Source organism: Diabrotica undecimpunctata, chromosome 8 (genome assembly GCF_040954645.1).
Source record: "Diabrotica undecimpunctata isolate CICGRU chromosome 8, icDiaUnde3, whole genome shotgun sequence".
Classification (NCBI taxonomy): domain Eukaryota; kingdom Metazoa; phylum Arthropoda; class Insecta; order Coleoptera; family Chrysomelidae; genus Diabrotica; species Diabrotica undecimpunctata.
This window is the reverse complement of record NC_092810.1, coordinates 37,182,426-37,203,118: the sequence shown is the minus strand read 5'-3', so window position 1 is coordinate 37,203,118 and position 20,693 is coordinate 37,182,426. Positions and strand designations below refer to the sequence as shown.

The following is a 20,693-nucleotide window of genomic DNA, read 5'->3' as shown; positions in this document are numbered from 1 at the left end:
TTATTTTCTGGGGAAGTAATAAAGTCGGTGAGAAAACTTCTTTAATTTCCATTCAACCAACTTTAATAACTCGAAGGTAAGTTGATTTGATTCTAGAACCTCTAGTTAGACTCTGAAAAAGTGCAGTGGGAAAAAATTTAATTTTCATGCATGATAATGCACCTCCATATACCGGCAGAATCACTACAGACTTCCTTGAAGCAGAAGATATCGCTATTCTGTAGTGACCTGCTTGCTCAACCGACCTTAACCGTATTTGCATTTGCGAGATATGTTTAAAAAAGAATTAGACATCGCATTTGTTTAGGAGCATGCCCACGCGAAATGGAGCTTGCATAACGCCTAGGGTTAGTAACACTGACTATTAAAAAAAAAACAAAAATAAATAAAGACAATTTAAACATAATTCCTTGTATATTTAAATTTTAAATGCTATTGACTTTAAAACAATCAACTTTAATTTTATTATTTAAGAATTTATGGGTTTCTATAATTTTTATGTATTGGTGATTAAACTGCTTTAAAAACTACTAAAGAACATATATTATATCAGCACAAAGACCAAAATGAATATATAAAAAAAGCAATCAGACCTGTCATAACGTACGTAGCAGATACAATGTGCCTGACTAAAAGAGATCCTCACAAGAATTTATAGACCAAAAAAATCCAAGACGGAGAGTTTAGACGATTATTTAACAACGAAATAAATAAACAGATAAATGGAGAAGATATTATAGTCAGCTATATAAAGGCTCCATAGCGAGCACAGCCTAGTATTATGTAAAATAAGACTCACCCTGAAATACTTCAAACCCAAGAGAGCGGAGCCAACATAAACAAAAATCAAAGTCGAAGGACTAAATACGGAATCCTGTACTAAATACTTTTCTGTATAGGAATACCTATACGGAAAAAGAATATCAGATAAGATCGCTGGGAATAAAATATTAGAAAACGATAACATCGAGGAAAACTGAGAAAAACTCAAAAATAACGTAGTTAACGACGCAACAGAATCATTTGGAGGGAGAGAGAAAAGTAACGAACACTAACATATCAAAAAAGAAAACACCATCGTTTAGAGAAGAAGTGAAGACAAAATGTGAAGACAAGAAGAAAGCCTTTTTACAATACAGAACACAAGTACAAATAATATATAACCACTATAAACGAATCAGAAATAAAACGAATACTTCTTCTTCTTCTTCGTGCGACTAGAATTTCTCCTGTTTGTCTGCCTCTTATTCTGTTTCAGACAGTGTTGACTGTACCATCTTTCCACCTTTTTGGCGGCCTTCCAACGGGTCTTCTGCTACACGGCTTGTTGTTTTTACAGATGTTCGCTAATCTATCCTGTCCCGAAATAATACTTTAGTTAGACAAATAAAAAGGGAACACTGACAGGGCTTCTCAAAACAGATTGAACACGACTTCTACGGAACGCAAAGAAAAGAGATGAACGAACTAATAAAAATGAAACATATGCAGAAGGAAACATGGTTAAACTACTTTCGATCCCTATTTGCTAAAGGTGACGATAATGAACCACCAACACCAGAGGTGACGACAAACAAAGAAAAAAATATGAGGAGGAAGAGGTACAGAAAACATTAAGGAATTAAAAAAATAGAAAATCACCAGGAGAGGACAGAATACCGAACGAAATCCTAAAGTACGGAGGACCAGATCTGACCAAACAACTATTAAAACTAATCCAAAAAATAATAGGACAAAACAGAATTCCTTAAGAATGGAGATCAAGCATCCTAATACCTCTCTTCAAAAAGGGAGACAAATCGGACCGGAAAATTACAGGAGAATTAATTTATTAAACACAACACTAAAATTAACAACCAAAGTGATAACAAATAAACTGAATGAAAATATAACACTAGCAGAAGAACAACCAGGTTTTAGGTATTTACAATGAGGCAAGTGCAAGAGAAATCATTAGAATACAACAAACCGGCATATGTTTTTCGTGGACCTTAAGAAAGGCATTTGACTGGGACAAATTAAAGGACGTTATCCACTTATTGTACGCAAGAGAGATACCTCTAGGAATAATCATCACGATAGAAAATATCCACCAAAACAATACAATAAAAGTAAAAGTAGAAGAACTAACAGACCCTGTTGAAGCTGGCTATGGGATAAGACAGAAAGATTTCCTGAGTCCTCTATTGTTCAACCTGATTACGTATGAAATAATAAAAAAAGTAAGAAGTAACGATACCAAATGGGAGAAAAACAACTTAAAATTATCTGATATGCAGACCACGCAATACTACTTTCTCAAAGTGAAGATGATTTACAACGTATGCTGCACCAATTTAATATAACGGGCAGAAAATTTAACATATTAATTTCCCAAAAAAGACGAAATGCATGGTTATAACAGCAAATTTATTAAGATGTAAATTGGAGCTGGAAGGTCAGATAAAGCTCAAGTGATGTGAGTTTAAATATCTAGGCATCACATTATCTAGCTACGGAAAGCACGAAACCGAAGTGGAAGATCAAGCAAATAGAGCAAACAGAGCCGCAAGCTGCCTAAATGAAACAATATAGAGAAATAAAAATATCGATAAATAAATGAAAGGCATAATTTACAAAACAATCATCAGACAAATAATGACATACAGAGAGGGCAAAAATGATGTTAGAAACAACAGAACTAGAAGTACACATATACGACGTAGATGCAAGGTGGAGAACATCAAGAACTGAATAAGAAATAGAAGAGTAGAATGGAACGATCATATAAGCAGAATGACAACAAATAGAGTAGTAAAAACGGCAAGAAACGGTTCCCCAATAAGAAGACGATCAGTAGGAAGACTACGAAAGCGATGGAACGACAATTTACTGGAGGCACATTGAAACACAGAGTCATGTCTACATAAAAAGAAGAAGATATAAAGGCTCAAAGGTTGAAATGGCTCGGGTATGTAATAAGACGAGATGAAGATAAATTAATAAAAAGTTATGTCAAAATGAAAACCTACAAATACAAGATCACAAGGCAGACTAAAGTTCAGATGGGAAGATGGAAGAGTAGGAGTAAATATTAATAGAACGAAGATACATAACGCGAGAACAAAAATAGAAAATATAAAGGAATGGAGCTTAATCACCAATCGTGCAAAATGACACAACAACCTGTGAAAGAAGACGAGAGAGAACAAGACAACAAAGAAGAGGCGGAGATAAATACTTCTTATATTTAGAATGAAATAATTTTAAAGTCACTTCATGGCGAGATGCAACAGGGGTCGTATTTTCGAATTCAATCGAATTTTTTCGTATACGGGTAAACTCGACTGAAAAATTTCGTGTACGAATCTGAATGTGTATTTTTGAACGTCCTTCGAAATGTTATACGTATACGAGAAGAATTTGCACCGGCAACACTGCACATTCGAACAAGTAAAACTCAAATAAAAAAAAAAAGAAGAATAATTGGCAGTTTTGCTTAACATATTTTACGGTTTTGTCATCTAAAACAATTCGTTTCTTGTAAATTAGCTCAAAGGAGTAAAAAAAGGGCATGAAATATGGTAGTTCAGTGTCGGTCGAACAAAAAAAGAGCCATTTAATCCTATCAACTTCATTGTGAGGGGATTTGTTAATCTGTACAATTTTTGAAATTGTACATTAGAATAGTTCTCTAGAAGGTTAAGAAAGGGATGGTAAACTCTACCTCTCTGTTCCGCTAATATTTCCGCCTCTACAAGGGCATTAACTATATCTCTTTCTTTGAAAAATTATTTAAACCAGCTATTGAAAACAAAGTTCAATGTAAAAATATTGTATACAACAACAATTAAAAACGATCAGCAGAAATCTTATCTGACTTTCACGGGCCCAATGACAACTGAAATAACAATTACTTTAATCGTATACGAGCATCGATATTCGAATGGTTCAGACCCATTCGAATCGCCGTATACGAAAAAATTCGTACAAGCAGTGTTCGAAAATACACAAAATTGGATTTCGAGCGAATTTCTTCTAATTTCGTATGCGAAATATGCTCGAATGAATTCGAAAATATAACCACTGGACACAACGTTTTTCTTCTTCAAAATATTTAATATCAATTCCTGTTATTTTTTTCTTCAGAATACCTTGGCATATTTGAAATATTTTAATTGTTGAAAAACCAATACACGACAAAATATTCCTACGTTACAATGAATACACAAAATATTTCGACTGGTCCTGTACAACATTTGATATTTCAAGGCTAGACATTATGAATGTTCATTTAAAAAATAAAGTTGCCTGCCTGCTTGGTTGGGATTGGTCGAAATGCAGACATGTTCAACACAAAAAAAAAATATACTTAAAATCCACAAATATTGTCATTAATGATAATGATTTATGAGAGACTATTAATAATCAAGGCCCTTAAATAATGATTATTTATTCCAAAGAACCAAATTATTGGGATCAAATTACTCACATCAGCAATCAGCACACTATGAAATAACTTTTGAGTTAAATTGGTATTTAAATCATAATATTAAGTGATCTGGATGAAATAGAAACCCAACCATCATCTATTATAATTTTTGACACTTAAGTGCTTGAGAGTGAGGGAATGACTTTTAGTACCAGTAAATCAGTATATATTTAATAATTTATTTGGGTAGGATTCATTAGCGTACCGGCAAAAAATTCATAACTAAGTTTTTAAAGCATTATAACAGGGCGAAGGTTTATAGATTTACATGATCATGATTTTCACAAATTTATACATATGTCAAGAATAATTGAAATTCTGTCCAGAGAGGCAAGTATTGAAATTCCCATGTAAAAGGTGCGTTTTCACCAAGCGCGTAAAATGTTTGCAAACGTTTGCAAATAATTGCAACTGTTAGCAAACAATTTTATTTGGTTGGTGTAGATAGATTTCAGAACGCTCCCAAACAATTGCAAACGTTTGCAATTGTTTAGCAAGGTTCCGTCGGCTGTCGGTACTTCAAAGAGATTCGTTGTTCATGCGTGTTTGGTGGAGACACTAGGTTTTATAGTCTGTCATAGTAGAAAGGAGTAGTTTGTTTTCGGAGAGTGATTAGTAATTAGTAGAGACTTTTTGTTTTTTACAAAAAAGAAATGGAATGGGATAATGAGAAATGTTTAGAATTAATTGAATTTTACAAAATGAAACCAGAAATATGGAATGCCAGTCATAAGCTATACTACAATAAATTTAAAAAATTCGGCGCCTGGTGTGAAATAGCAACAGAAATAATGTGGACGAATCATTTAGAAGTTCTATTGAACTTCCCCTTTTTAAAAGATGCCTAACAATACCCTAAAATTTGGGGTCAACTTTTCCCTATGGCAATTTTGACATTATTATCCAGCTATGCCCTTTGTAGCAGGATGGAAGAAGCTTTTCACATATAAATTGCTTCAATGAGTTACGTCCATATTATTTCACAATCATTTTAATTAATTTATTTTTATATTTATTATCTAAAATAATATTGGTTAAAATATTAGTTACTACAGAATAATTTCTTTTAAATATGATAAAATATAAAACTTTTTATGCAAATCAAGAAACAAATAAATATAAAATTAAAAAAAAAGACTTGTGCACAAATTCACCTTCTACTGAGATTAGATTCCCTCTTTTGTCTTTTTGCTCGATGAACGAGATATAAATATTGCCAAATATATTATTTATTTTTAGGAACACAATACTAGCCATTTCAATTAGAAATCTAATTCAATCCTCGTAATTAAAGAAAAACACATATGTTTCAAATGTTACAGTCAGTTATAATAATTATATATTACTACATACCCAAATCTATAACCTCAACCTCTGTCTTTATTTTATCCTCTGAATCATCTTCTATTTTAACAGGAATTGGCAGCATAATTTTGTCCATTTTGATTAAATTTCTATGCTCCTCTGATATCTGTAAAGATACATATATTTGTTTAATAAAAATTGCATTATATAATATAGTTAAATACATGTTTTATTACATTTTCTTTATATTCCTAGTGTCAGCTGTTTTTAAAATATAAATATCAATAAATTTTGTTCACTATCCAGATCAATTAACTCTTATAACATAACATGTGGTAAAATATTATAAGAATAAGGTAAAAACTATAGTTATACAGCCAGTAATATGAAAATTGGACCATTTATTATTTGGACAAACTATGAATGTGTTTCTTTGGATGTTTTGCTACAATTAGATACATATTTTTCAAAATAAATCTGGGCTACTGATTATTAACTCAAATATTCAAGGTAAAAATACTTGTTTAGTTGTTACAAAACATACACAAAACGTCAAAATTTTGACATACATTTAAGCAACTGTACAAAAACTGTTTAATGATAATGCAATATAAGGAAAAGAAGAATATGTATTCAGGAAACACAGATACACAACACATATATGGAGTCGTCATACTTAGTGAAAAAGTATCTAGGTTGGTAAACTCCATTCGCTTAGCTCGGGCATATTTTGACAGATTCATTGTCGGAAACCTACAACACAACAATTCCTACTTCTCAGTATTAATAGCTCAAGTATCCTGCTATTACAGACTTCTTTCTTTAAAAAAAGAAGAATTATTCTAAATAGTCGAAGTGTATACTAAACCCATCAAATTTTGGGTAGTATATATTTAAAAAATATATATTTAGTTGTTATAATTTAACATAACTATTTATTATATGGTGCAGATAAATAAATATTGATTGTCGGTAATTCGCAAAGTTCTATTTTATTTACTATTTAGTTTGTTTACTATTAATATTGGCTATGAGTACGGGTGCTTGGTTGTATAGTAATTTCCAGCCACTTTTAGTCTGTCAAAAAGTAAATAACTTCGCAAAAAAAATAATTACTAAATTCACTAGACAGTTAGGACTGGGATTAGCGACCGGAGTTTAACAGACTTCATTCTGATATAAAAAAAAATATATTGTTACAACTGATGACAACAAAAATCAGTATATAATTATGCACCAACTCTAATAAGGATGACTTATAATTATAAAAGCCCATTTAGATCACTCCATAATTTTCTACATTATGGTTAATTAAGCGATCTCTAAGTTATAATTTTACACCAACCAGTGAAAAAGTTTGGCAAACCATCTGCTAGATTGAAAGCGAGACATGTGTCCTTGAACATAAAATCAGTATATGCTTGAAGGGAACAAGGGAAGTTACAGCACAATTGTTTGATAAATAATAAAATCCACTGAAACACTGTTCTTTGACATCTTTTGAATTAAACTTATGAATGTAGCATCTTAAAATACAATCAAAACTCTAAAAAACTTCTTATGTATGATATAAAGGTGTGTGATAAATATATATGAAGAAAATGTAACTAACATTGTTTATTTTAATTCATTTTGTTTCATATGTAATTAATATCTTGTTTTATTTATAATTAAGATTTTAGTTTCACTTAGTTTGTAAGCAATTACAGAGATTGATTTTTATACTGTGTGTTAACATATTTTTTTTGTAATGTGGGTAATCCTGTATATTAGTAAATGAATAAATAAATAAAAAAAATTTTGCCACAAGGTCTGTGTTTGCTGCAAACCGTGCAAGAAAATTCAAACAATAAGTGTATACTATGTGTTAGGGAGTATATCCGAATACCCCCTTTACATGCAGATCACTTCCGCGGCAGTGAGCAGGGAATTGAGCAGGAAAGTTGACAGCTTGAGTATGTATATACGTTGCTCGCGCTGCCATTACTCATGCCACTGCCGCTGCCATACACTCCTTTGTTGGCGGTTTTTTGGCAGAAATTAAAGGACTTGCAGTGTGAGTGACAGTGACTGTTAACATGCTGCTCGCTGTCTTGTCTGTGCACGGACTTATTTGTTTATTGTTTGATAAATTTTTCGTTAACTATGGTTGAGTGGAGCAATGATCAAGTGCTGAAGTTTTTAGAGCTATATGCTAGTGAGAGATTATCTTCACATAAAGACCATGAAAAAAAGCACAATGTACCCAATGCGGTTTGTAATTTAAATTTAAATTTGATCCTATAAAACTATATTTTGTTTTACAAACTTCTGGCACAATCAGCGAAATTGCTGGTGATGATACTTTAAATCAATAATGCAAACTTTGATAACTGTCCCAAGTGGCCAAGTATCGTAATGTTATTGGTATTGGAATTATTACTTTAGTCTGTTTTTTTAATCATGGGCTCAATTTTCTGAAACAAAACTTCAAAATCTATTTGTGAAATTCTATAGAAGTTAAAAAAAATTCTCCGGATTCCTCACAAGTCAGTTCATCGAAAAAGTTTGTCATATTTCCTTTGAAAAAAAATGTTTGAAGCCGTTTTAAGAGTATTATCAAAATAAAAGACTTTTTCTACATTGACGTTTTTTTCTACATCATTTTTTTTTAATTTTAAGATAATTTTGTAAACTTAAAACACACAGAGCTGTTGCCGCAGTAATTTCTATGCCCTCCATTGCTGATGTAAACAGTCATTTGCCTTAAATGCTGCCATGGAATTATTTCGGACAGGACAGTGGGCAAAGCAAGTAGCAGCAGCAATGGCTGCATGTAAAGGGGACATAAAGTTCTAGTAAATAGGTAAGTTGATCAAAAAAAAAAAGAGAAAGAATACTAGATATTCAAGGTAGTAGATGTGCCAGTAGTTTTGATAATGAACATTAAAGTTAATCTGTTAAGCCAGATTAACTTTAATGTTCCCCATCAAGCTCTATGTTACCACAATGTTTACAATGTTCCTTTCCACAGAACAATCTATGGTATTCTCAACCCATTGGATAGATACATGGGGCTATTAAATGGTCTCGATTTTGATTTTTGAAGTTATACTTCTATACGCGCGCTGCATGTTGGAAATTTGTATTGTATTTATTTTGTAATAAATAAATAAATAAATAAATAAATAAATAAATTTGTATGGGAGTGAATCTGTGAAATCATTACATATGTAAGATAATGAGTAAGAGAGAGACAGAAGATATATTTTCTCTCCCTTCCTCTCTCGAATATAAAAATGTTCCTTTTGTATATATAATTTAATATTATATATATATATATATATATATATATATATATATATATATATATATATTATATAAAGATATATACAGTGATGAGTGCCTTAAGAACCGGCAAAATAACGCAAAAGATAGAAAACATAATATGTTGTGAAATAAAAAGAGATGAAAGTAGTCGAGGTGGAAAATTATCGATAGAAACCTATAATTTACATTAAATTACATTAGGACTATCCATAGTTTCCCACCTTTAGACGTTAGCTTATGAGCTAGTTGACATCAGTCATGATATTACAAGTATGACGTCGAACATTTACATTTTTTAAATTTCGAATAAAGTAAAAACTAATTGAAGGCAATAAAGCAAATGTAAGTAAACAGTTTAATTTGTAGTAATTTGATAATTAATTCTGTGTTAACTAATACAGAATAACAAGCTATGATAATTCTGTATTGAGAAGAGTGTATGCGACGTCTTAAATCATAGTTTATTATTGATCAATATTTTAATTTTGGATATAAAAATACTCCTACTTAAACTGTTTTACTTACATTACGTGATACGTATTACTATGACTGAAGTCAACCAGCTCATAAGCTAACGTCTAAAGGTGGGAAATTTTCGATAATTCTAATGTAATGTAAAGTAAATTATAGGTTAATATCGATAATTTCTCACCTCTACTACTTTCATCTCTTTTTATTTCACAACGTATAATGTTTTCTATCTTTTGAGTTATTTTGCTGGTTCTTAAGGCACTCATCCCTGTATGCATATATTATATATATAATAAAATATTTATTATTTATTTATTTATTTATTTATTTAATTAACGGATATACCATTTTTACAGAAATATGACGTCAACCTTTACAAAGCTTATATATAGGTTGCGTTAATAAAAAACAAACCAAAATTAAAATCAAACAAAATTCAATTAAAGTAGTACCTTAAGTTATTAAACAATGCTCAAAATCTCTCAAATGATTTCTTAAATGTTGCTGTAGATATTCCAAATAACTCTAAACTATTGCTGTGCTCATTGGCAGTTCGTAAAATTCTTGTAATGGGTTCATTTTGGTCATAATTCATAGTGTGGAATGGAATGTTGAAAATCTCAGTGTTACGAGTTCTTCTAGTATTAACATTAAAATTTATTAAACTTAGTAACTCTGGATCTTGAACATATCCATTTATAATTTTAAAAAGGAAACATAAATCCGCTTGACATCTTCTATCATGTAGTGATTGGATATTTAGTATTGACAGTATATCATCATATGTGTATTGATGTCTAATAAAACCAATTTTGTAAGCACATACCCTCAAGAATTTATTTTGAACTCTCTCGATACTGTAGATGTCACTGTTATATGAAGGAGACCAAATGAGAGAACCATACTCCAAAACTGATCGAACTAAACTACAGTATAACATTTTTAAAGTTTGTACTGAAAACTGATTACAGTTTCTAAGAATAAATCCCAACATTTTTAAAGCTTTAGCTGAAGATTCGTTAATGTGATATTTAAAAGTTAGTTTAGAATCAAAATTTATACCTAAATCTTTAATATTATGACGTGCCTCTAAAGGTACATTATTTATACAATAATCATAATTTACAAACTCTCTTGTTCTTCCAAAAGTAATTTTAAAACATTTTTGTATATTTAAGTATAGCATGTTTACCTCACACCAACTAGCTAAGCTTTTAATGTCATTCTGTAACAAAGAGGCATCAACTAGGTCATTAACTATTCGAAATATTTTAAGGTCATCAGCAAACATTAGAAATTTACTATTTTTAATCACTGAGGATATATCATTAACAAATATATTAAATAAGAGAGGTCCAATATGAGACCCCTGAGGAACTCCTGAGGTTACAGATATTCGTTGAGATAAACAATTTCCATATTTAACATACTGACATCTACCAGATATTATTATTATTTATGTGATATGTTTTGTATTATTTATTAAATGTTCATAATTATATTAGTCTTTTGTATTTCAAAATAATAATCTCAATAAATCACTGTATGATCCAGAACTGTCAATTTTGAAATACGTTTGTGTGATGTCCTCGGTAGTATAGTAGTCAGTATCCCCGCCTGTCACGCGGGAGACCGAGGTTCGATTCCCAATCGGGGAGGACTTTTTTATTAATATTATTACATGGTAAATTAAACAGATATGCGTAAGTAGAAAAGTTATGTATATTATTGTCATTTTTAAATACTTATAAATATTGCATTTTAATTTGTATTGTATTATTATATTGAATTATGTTGCACTGTATTGTAGTGTATTTTTTTTATGTATATTATTATCATTTTTAAATACCTATGAATATTGCTTTTTAATTTGTATTGTATTACAGTAAAACCTCCCTTAACCGAAACCTTTTTAACCGAAACATCGTTTAACCGAAACGGCTGACATTTTCAATAATTTTGTCAATAATAAGTAAATTTTTATAGCAAAACGTAACAATTCCATTAATTTTCCTCACCAATTGCTGCCTATGTGTGTTGGGAAATCAAAAAAACCAAAAGCTCGAAAAAATATTTCCGAAGCACTTCCAGGTTTTTATAGAAGCCAAAAAAGCTCATGGATGTCGACCACTTTATTTTCAGAATGGTTCGAAAATGAATTCGTCCCAAGTATAAAATCCTTTTTTAAATCAAAAAACCTTCCTGTCAACGAATTGTTGCTTGTTGACAATGCGCCAACTCACCCCCCAAAATATATAAAATAGTGACAGTTGTCAGATTTTTGCCACCGAATGTCACGAGCTTAATTCAGCCGTTAGACCAGGGAGTAATAAAGACATTCAAGAGACATTAAATACCAATACTTTGACCAAGAATACTGTAAAACACAATGTTATTTTTAACCGAAATTCTTGTTATCCGAAACGGCCTCCCCCCCAATTATTTCGGTTAACAGAGGTTTTACTGTATTATATTAATAACAAAATAAACAATGAATTTTGCAGAGTATGTGTAAAAAAAATTTTGCATTCAACTCCTTTCATACATATATGAAAATAAAAATATACATTTTCATCAAAATATTGATTCAATCCTTCATTTACTATACTCATATTACAGGTCAAAAGTTGTTTATTAATTGTTAGTAAGTTGTTATTAATTCTGTTTCTCTTTCTGCTATGTCTTACCTATAGCATTACATATGTAATGATTGTGTACATTGACTCCCAAATAAATTTGTAACGGCGAATGCGTGTATAGAAGTGTAACTTCCACCGGCAGTCCCACTGGACTGCCACACCCGTTTTTTTTTCAATATAACTCTAAGATTTTTAGTCTCTTTTTTGAAACTATATAAATAATTTCAAGTTTTAAATCCTAACTGTGATATTGTATATTGTAATTTAAACTGTTAATGGGGTTATTACGTGTATTAAATAAATAAAAATAAAAAAAGAATGTTTGGGCATCACAGTGTTGCCATATTTTTTGTATAATGTATACAAGTTTTTAACAAATAATACTGATATAATAATGATACTTTGACGGAATTATGTTTTGTTATGAGAAGCCACAATTTTTGAATTTATATTAAAAAGCATTCATAAAATATTTTTTTGCTTTAAATGTTAATTTTAACTATTAATTTTTACATATAGGTATAATTTTAATTTTTGTTATTATATTTTAAAAATATAAAAGTATTTTTTACATATATATTTTATTTTATATTATTTATAGGTATAATTGTAATACTTTTTATTATATATGAATTTTTCACGTTTTTGTTTGCTTTCAATTTTCATATCATATAATTATCTTAGGTAATCTTGTTCAATTTTTAATTTTAAATGTGAGAGAATTAAATAATTAACGATATGGCAACACTGATGTATGTTAAGCTTACATCGAATGTCAAATATATCTATAGGTTATGTATGTTCATTGCAGGAAACCTATATTTAACTTTATTCTTGCCTACTTTTAACAAAAATTAATAGTATGTTAGCAGTTTTAGATTAGATATGGTTAGATTAAGTTTCGTTAGGTTAGGTCATAGACATTAATACAAGATAGACTGATCCTTGCAATACCAGCCTGTTCGTCCAGTGTGACAGAAAAAATTGGTGTAAAGCAGTCCCTGCATCTCTTTCTAATTTGCCAAGTTTATCGACCATGTGAACTAAATGACCAATGAGGTCACTTGGTCAATAAGTCAAGCCCACTAGACAGAGATGCAGGGACTGCTTTGAGTCAGTTTTCTCTGTCACACTGGACGACAGGCTGGTATTGCAAGGATCAGTCTATCTTGTATTATATGTCTACGGGTTAGGTTTATTTGGGTTGGCTTCTTTCAAATAAAATTTGTAGGATTTTTTAACAGTTAAAAGTGGCAACATTATTGAATGTACATAAAATTTTACTTTGTGTTCATTGTGCATATCAGCCATATTGTTTTGAATGATTAAAAATATTGATTACATTAAGCAATCTTATGTATTTCTACATAAGTTAATAGTAAAATTACTGATATTTATTATTTTTTAATTAAATTTGTTATTATTAAGATAATTATATATTTTTGTTGGCTTTGTACCTAAATTTTTTAGGTTATTCTATTACTTTTTTGATTTTTTGTATTTCTTAATTTTAGGCACTTTTACTAGTTTCCAGCAAAGAAAACATTAAATTTTGGGCTTTCCTTTACTTCGTTGGCACAATTCAAAAAAATTAGGCATTTTTAAGGCGTACCCTCTTACTATATAATTACATTTTTTTTAAATTGTATCCAAACAAAAATTTAAATAATACAACTTTTAAAGCAATTCAGAAAAGAATATAAGATGCCCAATTTTAAGTAACAAGGTATTTTGAAAAATATTCACTGTTTGTTTAGTTTTATATACATACATAACAAAATCTAGGAAAATATAAACATCGATTTCACATTGTCTTGTTTCATATCAATTGTAAATGTAGCTATACACAATTTGATCAACAAATTGTAAGGAAAAAGGATGTAGGTTGAATTCTGTTGATAAAACAACTGTGAAGAAAGTTGTATACGGACATGTGATGCTTTTTAGTTTATAAAAACAGACTTGCCGAGCATTTTATCATTTCTAGTAGGTTAACATCTTTAAAAGTCCATTACACATTCGGAAATTACTGAAATAATTCCTACTATAAGGTAAGTAGGCTTATAATGTTCATTGAGATCCAGGTTATGACTACTTAACAAAAATGTTTACATTAAAACAAGAAAGGGGGATACATATGGCATTAACTCCATTATTATGTTAATATTATTAAACAGTTAAACGACTTACTGAAATATAATTTAGTGTTGTTTAACAATATTGTCATGTTAAAAACACAAAACCTGATTGACAGATTCAGTACATACATAGATAAAAATGGCCGCTTGGTGGGACTAGGGAAAAAAATTTTACATTGCACAATACACATACAAACATCACTATTCACATGGTTCTTTATCTTACGTACACTTTACACGTTATTGTTTAATTATAATCACGTAAAAACTACAACAAAATAATATATTTTCCAGCAATATAATGTTGTGCATCTAATTACAATTCTCGTCTCTCTCGCGCATTATGTTACCAACCGCATTGATATGACAGATACTTTTCAAATATGTCACATGTCACTTTACAGTTACACCAACTTGTTTGTTGTAGTTGTAATATCATTTCAAAAATAAACATAATGTAAGACTAAATTGTTTATATATTTGAGAAAAAAAGAGGATTCATTTATAAAAGGAAAATATGCAATAGAATTTAGAAATAAACGTTAAACCTAGATTTACTCATATTTGTTATTTTAGACAAGCATTAATTTTAGATCTGTTTTTATCAATTATCACGTCTATAAAATTTTTTATCGAGTATGTTGGTCTATTTCCATCGAGCAAATTGCTCGATGCCTATTTCCTAAGAAATTCACATCTGACCGGCATTATAAAACCAATACATAAAAAAGGAGATAAGCCACAATGCCAGAATTTCAGGCCAATTATTGGCCTGTAATTCTGGCATTCTGGAAATTATGTATTGGCTTTATAATGCCGGTCAGATGCGAATTTCTTAGGAAATAGGCGTCGAGCAATTTGCTCGATGGAAATAGACCAACATACTCGATAAAAGTTTTTATAGACGTGATAATTGATAAAAACAGATCTAAAATTAATGCTTGTCTAAAATAACAAATATCAGTAAATCTAGGTTTAACGTTTATTTATATATATAATTACATAGGTAGTAACCACAACTCTTTCAGGTACATATAACAGATTAATATATTATTCTAAGAATATAATCGACGGTTAGCAGAATAGATTTAGACCAAATAGAGACATGATATGATGCCCATGATGGAGAGTCACTCACTACTAAAGAAATCGGTAGCTACAGATGTTGTACACTGGGTAACAATGAAATCAATATCAAAGTAAACAACTGTACCTAAATACTTTTGAACGGGTGGATATCTTCACGTTCTTACTAAGAACTTCTTAGGTACAGAAGTCAATCAAAAGAATTTCATACGTAACGAAATAAATGCACATCCACTGATGTGAGACTTTGGTTATGACAAAAAAGATGAAGTCAACTCAGTATATTCCACAGCAGAAAAGTAGAGGTAGAGCGTAGAGGCTAACATGAACGGGGCGTGTCCAAAAGACACGAAAGCAACTAAGGAAATAGTGCAATGGAAACCAACAGGCAAAGAAGAGAAAAAAGACATAACCAGATGATTGGGCGATATATATATATATATATATATATATATATATATATATATATATATATATATATATATATATATATATATATATTTGTTTAAAAATATTTCAAAGTTCAAAAACAGTAAAATAATTCAGATAAGTAGGATAATATCCAACAAACATTTCGGAGAAGGAAAGTTATTAAATTCTTGGATTACCTGTACTAAACAAAATGTAAGCTTTGCATAAATTATTTCTTTGTTATACTTGAGTGACCCGCATAATTTTAAGTGAAATCCAAAGACAATTGAAATACATTAATGCAGTGATTAAAGACAATAGAAGGGATTATAGAAAGAGGTTTTTGTTAGTTTTTAAGAATTATAGAAAAATATTATTTGTAAATAAGTTTTAGGAAATTTATAATTATAGGTAAAAATTTGTTTGTTATCGAAATGAAAAAATGGGGGAATTGTGACGAGTTTTGATTGGCGGAGATTGAAAAAGGTGGGATAAGTATGTAGGAAAAAGTTTAGCGAGATTGAGGGGAGAGAAGAGAGAAACAGTTGGTTTCCAAGTCTGTAAGACGAACAGTGATTGTTCTCTGCCGGTTCCCGAAATGTAGCAAGCAGTAGTGTTGAATGTTAGTGAGTTTTGTGGAGTTAGTGTATCTGACAGAAGCTGAAGCAGCAAAATATTGTAAGTCATATTTCTCTACTTATATTCCAAGAGTCACTGTTCAGGCCAACGAGAGATTCAGTTTATCGTAAAGAGAAGATATTCCAAGAGTCATTTTTCACTCGGGCCAACGAGAGATTCAGTTTATCGAGAGGAGAAAGGCTATCATAATTTGAATGATTTGTGCTTTTGAAGGAGATCATTAAGGACGATATACTTGCAACAATCTGTTGTAAGATTGCTGATTACATAGGGAGCGGTTGAGAGGAGATAATATAGTCTACAAGGAACAAGGATTTGGACCACTCATCATCAGAGAGAGATATTTTTGTTTTCTGCAGTTTTTCCTTTATTGATAACACAATTTTTACACTTAATTTAGAAAGGATATAAATATTTTGATTAGGAGAGTTAGAATAGTTTGGGATTTTGAGATTTCAATTAATATTGTTTGTACCATTAATTTTGATTGTTCACGTACAACAAAATTTTGAGAATCAGTATATGAGATTTGTTTATTGAAAACTTTTGAGTGTGAATTATTTCATTATTTTTATTTCAATATATAGTGTTAGATCATATGTGTTTTTTATTATTCCGGTATTCTTTGGACCTTACCTTTCACATGTAATAGCATAGATATTGAAGCACGAATTTAACCCTGAGATAAAAGAATTAAAAATTGTGATAGAGTCATAATCATATCATTTAAATAATTTTAATTAATCAAAAAAATTAATTAGCTAATTATTGCTTGGCGCACCAAGACTTTAAATATCACAATAATATATATATATATATATATATATATATATATATATATATATATATATATATATATATATATATATATATATATATATATATATATATATATATATATATATATATATATATATATATATATAAGAAGTTTAAAACGTTTTAAACCAGGTGTGCTGATTTAAAGTTTAAATAAAATAATTCGTATTTTTAGTTTTCAGTATACTTATTCATTTTTTACGTTATTATATTACACAAATAATTTATTCATAAATTTTATGATATTACACAAATTGTAATATTTATTGTAGTTTTATATGTATTTAAAAAGGGTGAAATCACATCCAAAGATGAATCAATCCCATTCCCATTATCCTTTTTATATACAATAATCCTGCGTACTGGCAACCCAAAATACAGAATGTGTGACTGGTGTTAGTCTATATACCAAAAGAGGGCGAATATGCGCCACAATTTAAATTATTAATAACTTGGAAATCATTAACTATTATATTCTTCTGATCAGTAATAGCCATGTAGCTAAAACCTTATACCACAGGTAGCTACACATACACACACCTCCCTAGAGCTTGAATTTTAACACGTTAATCGCCCAAATGAAGCGAAAAATATCCCACCCCCAGGCCCAACTTAGTTTTTCTAGGAAATCATTAGGTTTTTACCTCGGATATGATATACTGGCTGTTATAAAGCGCTAGGTTAAAAAAGTTCTCTAAAAATGTATTTTGAAAATGACACCCTACTTATGGGTTTCAGATCCTCTGACGACCGAGCGCCGCGAAACCCGAATATCGGTTGTCATTTTTTTCGAGTTCTAATAAGTCTGTGTGTGCTAAAATTGCAGTTGTTTTGTTTAGTCTACAATCCATTTGTTGAAATTACGGCGCGTAATAAGGTTGATTGTGAATTATAGAAAATTGTATTGTGTTTTGTGTCGTAATAAAATGGAAAAAAGTTACGAAAAGGAGCAAGAGAGACTTTTGAAATTATGGAATGAGTTATTATCAGATGACAAACAAGAGACTTTAGACTTCATAGATAATACTTCAGATGATTACTTGCCCAGTAATTCATCATCAGATATTGAGTCTGATGAAAGTGCAGTTCAGTTCTAGTTAACCATTTTTAAATCTAAATAAAACGTTTCAATGTTTCTACAACTATATTCTTTGGAACAAGACATAACATTCTTTGGAATTGTAATGTATATGGGTCTAGTAAGGTTTCCAAAAATGACGGATTACTGATCTAAGAATCCATTATATAGCAATCATGTATCGTGTAAAATGTCAAGAAACCGATTCGAATTAATTCTCAGAATGCTACATTTGAACGATAATGAAACGGTTGATAAAAATAACCGTTTGGGAAAACTGAGCCCTTTATTAGAAAACTTGACCAATAAATTCAAAGAGGTCTATATTCCGGAGAAATCTGTCTGCATAGATGAAACACTGGTACCGTTCAGAGGGAGATTGTCATTCAAACAATATATCAAAAACAAGAGGTTCAAAAACTGTATAAACTCTGTTGTAAAGACGGCTATATATATGATATCAAAATATACTGTGGACAAGATAAAAATTCAGGTAAACCTGCTACAGTTTCGACTGTTTTATCACTTATGTTGCCACTTTTAGATCACGGATGCATTTTATAAATATAGATAATTACTATACTAGTGTCGCATTAGCGCATGAACTACAAAAGCGTAAAACGCATCTTGTCGGTAGATTAAGGAAAAGTAGAAAAAACAATCCAAAGGATGTAGAGACCCAAAAATTAAATAAAGGAGAAATTTACGCAACAGAAAGTTATACAGTGGTAGCTGTTTTAAAATGGCAGGATAAACGTGATAGATATTCTTTGTCTCAGCACTATTCATACTGACACAACCACTAACATTCATAGATCTATCCGATCAGTTAAAATTACATTCTTTCCCTTTGCGTTAAAAGATCAAGTTTTATAGAAAACTTGCATTTGAAATATTACTTGCCTCAGCAGTAGTAAACGCTTTTACAATATATAAAATGGTGACAAAGGCCAAAATATCAATTACGGATTTTAGACAGAGCATTTCTCTAAGTATGTTACAAATGCATGAAGTGGATGTCGCGAAGGTGCCGGAAAATGACAACATAAAGCATATTTTACATAAAGTTGCTTCAAAAGATCGTCGAAAATATGTAGTATGTTATGCGAAAATAAGCGCTGAAGAAGGCCGAAAAACCGCTCAGAAGAGGGACCAAAATCAAAATTTTCATGTGATGCTTGTAATAACTTTTATTGTTTGTCATATTTTTTTGACGTTCACGATTATTCTGTATAAATAATAAAAACTGTTTGTATTATTTAATTGAAATAAAAATGGTTTTTCATAAATCCTTATATTTTTTTTTGAAAAATCTTTAATGATAGTAAATACATAAAAAGTGCCGAGCTCAATCACTAGTATTACCTGCCAGGCCCATCTGTAAAAACTTTCATATAGATAAATGTGTTTTGAAGCACGGCAGTTGGGTTACAGGCTTTTATGTTAACGCTAGTAGTGAAGGTTGCCCTATGGGTGTCGGGGCGTGTACGACCACAGGATCTGAAACCCAAATGTCGGGTGTCGTGGCGATTAACGTGTTAAGCATAAAATTCATACCATTTATACCTGTTTTAATATTTGGCTCCGATTGGTATTTCAGATTCTTAGCACACATGCGAATGGCTCTGTTTTCTCTGTAACTAGTTTCTTGTATAATAGAATGGTTACAGTATATTGCTAAGCAATAAACTGTAGCGTAGTCACATGGTATTTATGATTGAGATAGACAATATATGAAATATATTTATGCTTTCAACCAACGCAAAGTTTAATGCTAAAAGAATTCTTTAGCGATAGACTGTGATCAACCTAATTCTAAGTTAACATTAAGATTATGTTGTATTTTTAATAAAATAGTTTGTGGAAAATTCGAAAATAAAAAGTATGTGTGTGTATTGTTTAAAACATTTATAGGTATATGTATTGTTCTTCGTTCCAAGGATTAGACCATAATATATTTTATGTTAGTATAATATCACAATAATATTACGTCTATACCGCATAACCGTTTTTAGTTCGTTGAGTAGCGAGATTTAACTGTTTAATGTCAAAACATTCCATTCCATGTACCGTAGGCATAATCTCCATATCGCAGCATAGACACAAATGTTCCTTTTATGTTGTCCATATTTTGTTAACATCCTCTGAGTCTTCGATGATAAGATTTCTTGATCCAAGGCTTATTTAAAGGACTGATAGGTCTAACATCAAAGACGAAGTTAATCACATTAATTCATCTGTTGTATACAATATATAGCCTACGCTAGATTATTCTGGATCTTCATACTTAATTATCTCTTCTAAGGAATATAAAATAATAAATGTAA

The 20,693-nt window shown here is 30.3% G+C and overlaps 1 protein-coding gene across 4 annotated transcripts in view; it reads right to left on the bottom strand.

The window, feature by feature from the left end:
* LOC140447449 (uncharacterized) overlaps window positions 1-14,695 on the bottom strand; it is a 112,919-nt gene extending 98,224 nt beyond the window's left edge. For 2 of the 4 annotated variants that reach the window (XM_072540100.1, XM_072540097.1), the window contains exons 1-2: window positions 14,386-14,695; window positions 5,825-5,942 (exon numbers count right to left, since the gene is read on the bottom strand). In XM_072540100.1, coding sequence (XP_072396201.1) covers window positions 5,825-5,912 — 88 coding nt within the window. In that variant the 5' untranslated portion in view covers window positions 5,913-5,942; window positions 14,386-14,695. The remainder of the gene's footprint in view (window positions 1-5,824; window positions 5,943-14,385) is intronic. The other 2 variants (XM_072540098.1, XM_072540099.1) reach the window with 2 other exon arrangements.
* Between the last annotated feature and the right edge of the window lie 5,998 nt (window positions 14,696-20,693).